General features: G+C 65.9%; 1 protein-coding gene across 1 annotated transcript in view; it reads left to right on the top strand.

Annotated features, from left to right (window-relative positions):
* LOC120601489 (SCO-spondin-like) overlaps window positions 1–8,413 on the top strand; it is a 45,678-nt gene that overhangs the window by 24,177 nt on the left and 13,088 nt on the right. Inside the window, 15 exon segments of the mRNA XM_039861224.1 lie at window positions 75–299; window positions 1,487–1,581; window positions 2,213–2,265; window positions 2,400–2,606; window positions 2,723–2,893; window positions 3,020–3,099; window positions 4,174–4,343; window positions 4,839–4,885; window positions 4,994–5,185; window positions 5,270–5,440; window positions 5,692–5,892; window positions 6,205–6,301; window positions 6,407–6,606; window positions 6,934–7,100; window positions 8,197–8,357. Coding sequence (XP_039717158.1) covers window positions 75–299; window positions 1,487–1,581; window positions 2,213–2,265; window positions 2,400–2,606; window positions 2,723–2,893; window positions 3,020–3,099; window positions 4,174–4,343; window positions 4,839–4,885; window positions 4,994–5,185; window positions 5,270–5,440; window positions 5,692–5,892; window positions 6,205–6,301; window positions 6,407–6,606; window positions 6,934–7,100; window positions 8,197–8,357 — 2,237 coding nt within the window.

Below are 8,413 nucleotides of genomic sequence, written 5' to 3'. Positions count from 1 at the left end.
CATCAGCCACCTGACCCCTGGCCCTGTCGACCTCCCCCTCTCACCCCAGGGACCCCTCTCCCTGACCTGTGCAGCCCTGTGACCTCCCCGGTCACACACAGCAGGGGAGAGTTGAGTGAGCCTGGACTAGGCTGTCAACTTCTGTGTCCCCAGGGCCAGTGCCTGGCGTGTGTCCCATGGACAAGCTGTGGCTGGACTGTGCCCAGGGCCCTGCCTCCTGTGCAGAGCTCAGTGCCCCACGAGAGACTAACCAGACCTGCCAGCCTGGCTGCCACTGCTCGCCTGGGATGCTCCTGCTGGTGAGCGGCCTCCCTGCCTGGGGACCCTGGACGGCAGGGAAGGGACGGGCACGGCCTGAGTGGATGCAGAGACAGGGGGACCCTACAGAGCGGAGGGGAGAGCACTGAACTCAGGGGTGGTGGCTCAGCTCTGCCAGCCACCAGCAGGTGACCCGGGCGAGCTGCATTCATGTCTCCTGGGGCCTCTGTTTTTCTGGAATGGTGGTAGGTCTACCAGGTCTTTGTGATTCATGCCTGCCCGAGCACTATGCCTCTCATGTTATGGACAGCTATCTCCTGAGCACCTACTATGTGCTCAGTCTTGGGCTACATTGAGAGGCACGAGCAGGCTCTGCTCTCAAGAAGCCCCCAGCTTAGGGAGCCCCTAGAATGAAGACAGAACCCTGCATCATGCAGGAAGTGGGCTTTGCAAGCTCTAGAGCGTGAGATGCAGACTGGCAGGGCCTGGGTCAGTCACGGTGGGCTTCCGAGAGGAGGTGGCCCTGACTGTCCGTCAAAGATGGGAGTGTGTGGAAAGCAGGGAGGCGGCCACTCCAGTCGGAGGCGGTGGGGACCGTGGCTGGGAAGTGCAGCAGGCCTGGTGGAGTTTGGACAAAGCTCGTGGAGCGGTTGGCAGGGCTTACGGAGGCACCGCCGAGCTGCGGGCCTGGGTAAAGGAGACACTCGTGGGGTCTGGCTTCAGATCAGGCTCTTCCACTAGCAGCTCTGTGACCTTGGGCCGAGTGTTCTCGATCCTCAGTTTCTTCGTTTGTACAACCGGGGTAACGCTGTACCCCGTCATCCGAGTCTGGAAGACAGTGAAGAGCCTCCCAGGTCCTGGCCGGACACCTCTGTGTACCTGATTTTGAACCATGCGCTGTTTTTTAAAAACTTGAGACGCTAGCGACTTCTGTCCAGACTCAGTGTGCCCATAGTCTGGTCGGTTTTATCTTGTCGACGAAAACGTAGGGGTCGCCGTGCTAATAGCACCTTTCGTGTCTTGTTGGCTGATTCCATGGGCGTTTGACAATCGGGAACGATCTTTTCCTCCCAGAGATTGGGGGTCCGTGCCCCGCCACACTGGCAGGCGTGGGAAGGGACAGATGTGTGTGGAAGGGGTGCGCATGGCGTTTGGGGTGGGGGCCTGGGCAGGGGCGCCGACCCACCGGGCTGAGATTGGAAGGTGATGGTGGGGGTTTTGGTCCCAGAACAACGTGTGCGTGCCCGCCCGGGACTGCCCCTGCGTCCACAGGGGACGGCTCCACGCCCCGCGCAGTGCCGTGCTCCATCCCTGTGAGAACTGGTGAGACCCCGCCCCGTGCGGTGGCCCCGTGACCCCCCAGCACCCTGCCGTCCATCCTCAGCGGCAGGGGACCTCGGCTTCCGGCGGGCCGCCCCCTTCCCCCACAGGCGCGGCGTCCGGCTCCCGAGGCCGCCCGCCCCGTCCGTTCCAGTCTGCTCTCTCTTCTGTCCTGTCTGGTCTGACGGGGCTGCCACAGCGTCACAGACCGCGTGGCTACGACGACCAAAGTTTATCCTCTCCCCGTTCTGGGCACAAGACATCTGAGACCAAGACGTCGGTCGGGTGGTTTCTCCTCGGAAGCGGGAGGGAGAACCCGTCCGGGCCCCGGTCCTCCTCCGCGTGTGGCCTCCCCTGACGTCCCCTCTGCGGCGGCTGCATCTCTCCCGTCCACCTTCGCACGGCCCCTTCCCTGTGTCTTCGCGTGCGTGTCCCCGAACGTCCCCTCGTGTAAGGACACCAGTTGCAGTGGACTAGGGCCACCCCGATGCCCTCGTTTTAACGTGATGATCTCCGTGAAGACCCCCATCTCCAAACAAGGTCATGCTCTGGGGCTTAGGCCTTCAACAAATGGATCCGGGGGGCACAACACAGCTCGTAACGGCGCCCCAACCCACCGCTGCTCTTCCTCCAGCTCCTGCGTGTCTGGGCTCGTCACCGACTGCACGCCCCGGCCCTGTGAGGAGGGTGAGAAACGGGCCCACTCCTGACCCCCCCGAAGTGGGCACGACTGGTGCCGGGGAAGGAGCGCCCCAGGACGGGGCAGCGGGAGGGGGCCTCGCCCGGGTCTCTCTCTGCCCCTCCCTGCTGTGCACCCCCAGGTCTGCCCGTGTGGTCTCCTTGGACCCCGTGGAGCGAGTGCTCGGCCTCCTGTGGCCCTGCCCGACGCCATCGGCACCGCTTCTGTGCTGGGCCCCTCAGCGTGGTGCTGTCCAGCGGGGCACCGCTGCCCGCGGCAGCCTCGCCCGCTCCTCTTTGCCCAGGCCCCGAGGCCGAGGAGGAGCCCTGCCTCCTGCCAGGGTGTGACCGTGAGTCCCCCAGAGCCCGGGAAGGCACCCCTGGGGATACCTGCTGCCTTGTACCCGCCACCCTTCAGCCCCGGCCAAGCCCCCTCCCCACGCTTCTTCCTCTGCTGTCCCCTCAGGAGCTGGGGGCTGGGGTCCTTGGGCTCCCTGGTCCAGCTGTAGCCGGAGCTGTGGGGGAGGCCTTCGGAGCCGGACTCGAGCCTGCGACCAGCCCCCACCCCAGGGCCTGGGAGATTACTGCGAGGGGCCCCAGGCCCAGGGGGAGGCCTGCCAGGCCCTGTCATGCCCAGGTACCTGCCAGGGATAGGGGTGGGGGCCAAGGAGCAGAGGCAGGAAAGCTGCAGGAGGCTTTATGGGGAGAGAGGCTGGGGTGGGCAACCCACACAGCTCTCAGCCCACCCCGCCCCCTCCCACAGTGACCGACTGCGCCTCCACTGAAGGGGCCGAGTACAGTCCCTGTGGGCCTCCCTGTCCTCGCTCCTGTGATGACCTCGTGGTGAGTCCAGGCCCCCTTGGCATGTCCACCTGACCCCTGGCTCCCAGGGTCACCTTACGGCAGGGCAGGGTAGGGCACTGGAGGGAGGGATGGGGTCATCTCCCACCAGGCCGGCACCCTGTTGTTCCCGGAGAGGCTCAGAGACCTTGACTTTGTATTCGTGTGTGTGCGCGTGTGTGTGTGTGTGTGTGTGTGTGCTGCAAAGGCAGTGCATGTGCATGTGTAAACGCAGGTAAAAGTGCAGACATATTCAGCGTGTGACATGTGACCGGTGGCATGTGTGCTGCAGTGTATGTGTGCACAGCCTATAAGGTGCATACCATGTGTGTGCATGTGCATGTTTGTGTGCATGTTCATGTGTGTGCATGTGCATGTGTAAAAGGCAGGTGCGTGGCAGACAGCCAGGTAAGTGTGGCCGTGGTGTGCATGTGCATGGGGTGTACTGTGCATGCAGGCAGTGCTGGCGGTGTGTGTGAGACTGTTGACTGAGCGCCCGGCCAGGACCATGGAGAGGGACAGTTCAGAGCAGACTTGGCCCTTGTCCAGTAGAACCTGCATGGTGGGGAGGCAGCGGGTCTGAAGCAGAGATGCTGGACCCGTGGAAGAAGGATGGTGGGCCTGTCTGGGGGGGCCCAGGAGATGGAAGAGGGAGGGGCAGTGCCGGCTTCTTGCCTCCCCTGGACCTTCCCAGCAGGGCTGTCTCCCCCCGCAGCTTGCCAGCCCCTGCTCCCTAAGTCCTGGGCAGTCTGGGAGACGCCTTGGTTCCTAGGCATTGACCTGGGGTCCCCACTGAGCCCTCCATGGGGCTCACCTTTGGAGGAACCTCCCCACCAAGGGAAACTCCTCCCAGGCTCTCCTCTCCTCCCCTCTGCCCTGGGAGGGGACAAGGCAGACGTGCCAGTGAAACTCGGGCAATGACCACGTTGAGGACGTAGGCGCTGAGCTGGGACGTCACACTTCCTCCCCTCTGCACATCCCCAGCCTCCTGCCTCCTGCACCGCCAGGGCGCCCCTCTCTGGCCCCTCGGCCCCATTTTCAGTTTTGCTGACCAGAGCCCCACCTGCTGTCCCCCAGCACTGTGTGTGGCGCTGCCAGCCAGGCTGCTACTGCCCCCCGGGCCAGGTGCTGAGTGCCGACGGGGCCCTGTGCGTGCAGCCCGGCCACTGCAGCTGCCTGGACCTGCTGACCGGGGAGCGGCACCGCCCGGGCGCTCGGCTGGCGAGGCCGGACGGCTGCAACCGCTGGTGAGGGAGGGCGCGGCAGGCAGCAGGCGCGGGGTGAGGCAGGGCGCACCCCGGCTCTCCCCGGTCTCCGCTGACGCAGGGTGTACTCCCACAGTCCCTAAGGAGATGCGGCAGGCCCCCGACCCCTGTGAGAGGTGGGGACGCTGAGGCAGCTGCAGAGGGCTGGGCGTGTGCTCCGAGGGGAGGAGGGTCACAGGTGTGGTGTTTCCTCTGCTGTCTGGTCCCAGTCGGCAACAGACTACCCGTGGTCATCTCCCAGTAGGACACACCAGCCAGTGACCAGCAGGGAGCCCAGGGGCCACCTGAAGGGCCTGAGTGGGACAGGAAGCAGGCTCTGGAGGCGCTGGAGATGGGAAGGGGGACTCAAGAGCTTGGAGGGACATGAGGGTGAAGGGGTGAGGGGAAGGGAAGAGGCAGCGTAGGAGGGGTGCCTGTGGGGGCACGGCCGGGACTGAGCTGCGATCTCCCCAACCCCGTGCCCTATGCCCCGCCCAGCACCTGCTCAGAGGGGAGGCTGAACTGCACAGACCTACCTTGCCCAGGTACGTACCCAACGCAGAGGGAGGTGAGGAGAAGCAGCCAGGGTGGCAGAAAGGGCCGGGGCTGCAGAAGGGACCGCCATGCCCGGTGCCCACTACTGTCCCCTACAGTGCCCGGCAGCTGGTGCCCGTGGTCGGAGTGGACAGCCTGCTCCCAGCCCTGCAGGGGCCAGACAAGGACCCGCTCCAGGGCCTGCGCCTGTCCTGCTCCTCGGCACGGAGGGTCCCCGTGCCCTGGGGAGGCAGAGGAGGCCGGGGCTCAGCACCAGAGCGAGACCTGCCCCAGCCCCTCCACGTGCCCAGGTGAGCTGCCCTCACGCATCTGCTCCAGTCCCAGCAAGCTGGGCCCCCTGGGCCTCCTAAGGTGATTCTGTCTTCCTGGCACAGCGGACGGCACCTGGAGCCCATGGGGACCATGGTCTCCCTGTGACGCGTGCCTGGGGCAGTCCCACAGGACTCGGGCATGTAGCTGGCCCCCCACCCCTGAGGGGGGCAGGCCCTGCCCCGGGGGCCACAGGCAGAGTCGCCCCTGCCAGGACAATTCCACACAGTGCACAGGTGAGGCCTTCTGCAGAGACCTGGGAGAGTCCCTTCTGAGGCTGGGGAGACGGTGATGCTGACCTCTGACCCCCCCCACATGCATGTCACTCTCTTTGAGGGGCGGTCCTTAGGTCACTCGCCCCATGGACTTGGGATGAGGTGGAAGGTCTGAGCAGGCGGCACACCCCAACCCTGCCCATTGCGGGGTATCAGGAGTCCTCGGGATGGGCCCGCTCAGCACCCTCCTCTCTGCCTCTCTCCTGCCGTAGACTGCGGGGGTGGCCAGGCTTTTCTCCCCTGCGGGCAACCCTGCCCCCGATCCTGCCAGGACCTGTCCCCTGGGAGCGTGTGCCAGCCAGGCTCGACGGGCTGCCAGCCCAGCTGCGGGTGTCCCCCCGGCCAGCTGTCCCAGGACGGCCTCTGTGTGGCCCCTGCCCAGTGCCGATGCCAGTACCAGCCCAGAGCCATGGGTCAGTGCTGCCCTCGCCCTTGCTCACCGGCCCACTGGCCCATGCCCGGCGCCTGCCCCTCTGCTCACGGGGCCAGCCCGGACTACAGGATGGGTGTGGACCCCCTGGCTGCTCCAACACTGCAGGCCTATCCCCCCGTACTCCCCGCTCCCCCGGGCTGGTCCAGGTCAGGGCCTCCATCCCCATGTCCAAGACTCAGGGCCCCACAGGGTGGAGACTCATGGGGAGGGAAGTAGGAGGCAGCGGCTTGGGAGAAGGAATTGGGGGGCATGCTGAGCTGCCCGGGGTCCCCCCCCACTCCTGTGCCCTCAGGGATCCCTGAGAACCGGAGTCGGTCAGCAGGGTCTGCTCTCAGCTCCTGGGAGAGCCTGGACCCCGGAGAGGTGGTGGCCGGGCCGTGCGACAACTGGTGAGCCAGGGGAAGGGGCAGGGAGGGCGGGGTGCCCGCTGGGCAGCGGGGCCCCGAGGGGATGAGCCAGGGGCGTGTATTCTGAAGCCCCGCCCTCGTCCCCAGCACCTGCGTGGCAGGCACTCTGCGGTGCCAGGAGGTTCCCGGCTGCCCGGGCCCCGGGGTGTGGGGCTCTTGGGGCCACTGGGAGGACTGCAGCGTCTCGTGCGGGGGAGGGGAGCAGCTGCGTTCTCGGAGCTGTGCCCGGCCCCCCTGCCCCGGGCCTGCCCGCCAGAGCCGCCTCTGCCACACCCAGGTCTGCAGAGGTGAGCCCGGCCCGGCCCAGCTTGATGCTCTCACTTAGGTTCGGGTCCCCTCTTGGCCTTTGATCTTGACTCACAGGTGTCTTTTGATGTCTCCCACCTCATCCCCACATGCTGCCCCTTCCCGGGGGAAGTAGCCAGATTTGGGCTGTGCTAAGGGTGGGGGAGCCCGTTGGAGGGGGCGTGACAAGGCGCTGAGGGGCCCAGCCCAGGGAGGATGTGGTCGGCACAACGTGGGGGACGTGGGGCCATGGGCACTTGGGTGAGAGGCAGGTCGAGAGGAAGCGGGCACTGGGCCAGCGCCGGGCACTGACTCAGGTGTTGCTGCAGAGGCAGGCTGCCCGGCCGGACGTCTGTACCGGGAGTGCCAGCGTGGAGAGGGGTGCCCCTTCTCCTGTGCCCACGTCACTCAGCAGGTGGCCTGCTTCTCCGGTGGCTGTGAGGAGGGCTGCCACTGCCCCGAGGGCACCTTCCAGCACCGCTCGGCCTGCGTCCAGGTCAGAACCCAGGCAGCCAGGAGCCCAGGGCCCTCCCCCTCTACCCGCGCCCGGTCCCCCTCGCCCCCCGCCCATTGCCCCCACTTCTCCTCAGCTGTCAGCTCCTCGCCTCTGCAGACCCTCTGGCCTCCAGGCAGCTCGCTCCTCCCTCACGTGACCCTAAGCTGTCTGAGGCCTTAGCTGCCTGCGTCTGTCCATCGAGGGGCATCCCAGGGAGTGGGGACGTCGCCCGGGCCCCTGCTCTTCACTAACGCATCTCCTCGGCTTCCAGCTCCAGCTTGGAGCCACCTCTGACGGAGACGTGGCCAGGGGTCCCCTCTGGGTCCTCCTCGGCTCCCAGCTCCTGGCAGGGAGTGCTGCGGGTTTCCCGCCAGACCCCAGTGACTCCCACTCAGTTCAGGCCCCGGCAGGGACTCATGGGTCCTCACTGCCCCCAGGTCCCTTCCATACCCTGTGCGGAAAGGGTCCCCTCACCTTCACTCTGCCTGGTTCCAGACTCCTTGTCTCGGGCTGTGGGGTCCAGGTGGCAGGCAGGTGCCGCGCTGCTCTGTGAAGCTCAGAGGCACACGGGATTCCCTTGCAATTCCAAACCCCAATGCTGAAGCCAGCATCCAGCAGCCTCCCCCACCGGCCAGAGTTCCAGAACACCGTGTTTGGACGGGACCTGAGCAGCCACCTGATCCCACTCTTGACTTAGAGCTGATGACACTGAGCCCCAGGGAAGGGAAGGAAGGGACACGCCAAATCACGCAGTTGTTGGTAGAGCTAGAAGCCAGCTCAGGTGTCCCAGTTCCTGGCTGAGGCACCTCCCCTCCCCCACACCGTCCAGTCCCGACCTGTAAGGGCCTCTGCTGACCCTGCTGTGTCCTAGCTCTGCACCGTGTGCAGCAAAGCTGGCTGTCTGTCTTAGGTCAAGACCATAGGTCGTGCACCTCTCACCTGTCACAGGTGAGCAGTCCCACTTGTCTGGAAATGCTGTCCTGGGGCCCAGAGCCTCGCCCCGCCCCTTCTGAGGGTGTGCACGGGTGCAGAGGGCTGGTACCAGGCGGGTGGCTCTGCTCCTGTCATCACGTTTCTCCTCTGCCCCCACCCCCAGGAGTGCCCCTGCGTGCTGACAGCCTCATTGCTGCAGGAGCTGGGAGCTGCCAGTGCTGACCCTTGGGCTCACCTGCCCGTTCTGGGAGACGGGGGTCAGCCCCTCGGGCCTGGAGATGAGTTGGATTCAGGCCAGATCCTCCATACAGGTTGCAGCAACTGGTGAGGGGGACGGCGAGGGGAGAGACTTGGGGTCAAGAGAGGGGGAGTGTTGGGCC

This window comes from Pteropus medius, unplaced genomic scaffold, assembly GCF_902729225.1.
Source record: "Pteropus medius unplaced genomic scaffold, Ma_sr-lr_union100, whole genome shotgun sequence".
Taxonomy (NCBI): Eukaryota; Metazoa; Chordata; class Mammalia; order Chiroptera; family Pteropodidae; genus Pteropus; species Pteropus medius.
This window is presented reverse-complemented; position numbering and strand designations above follow the sequence as displayed.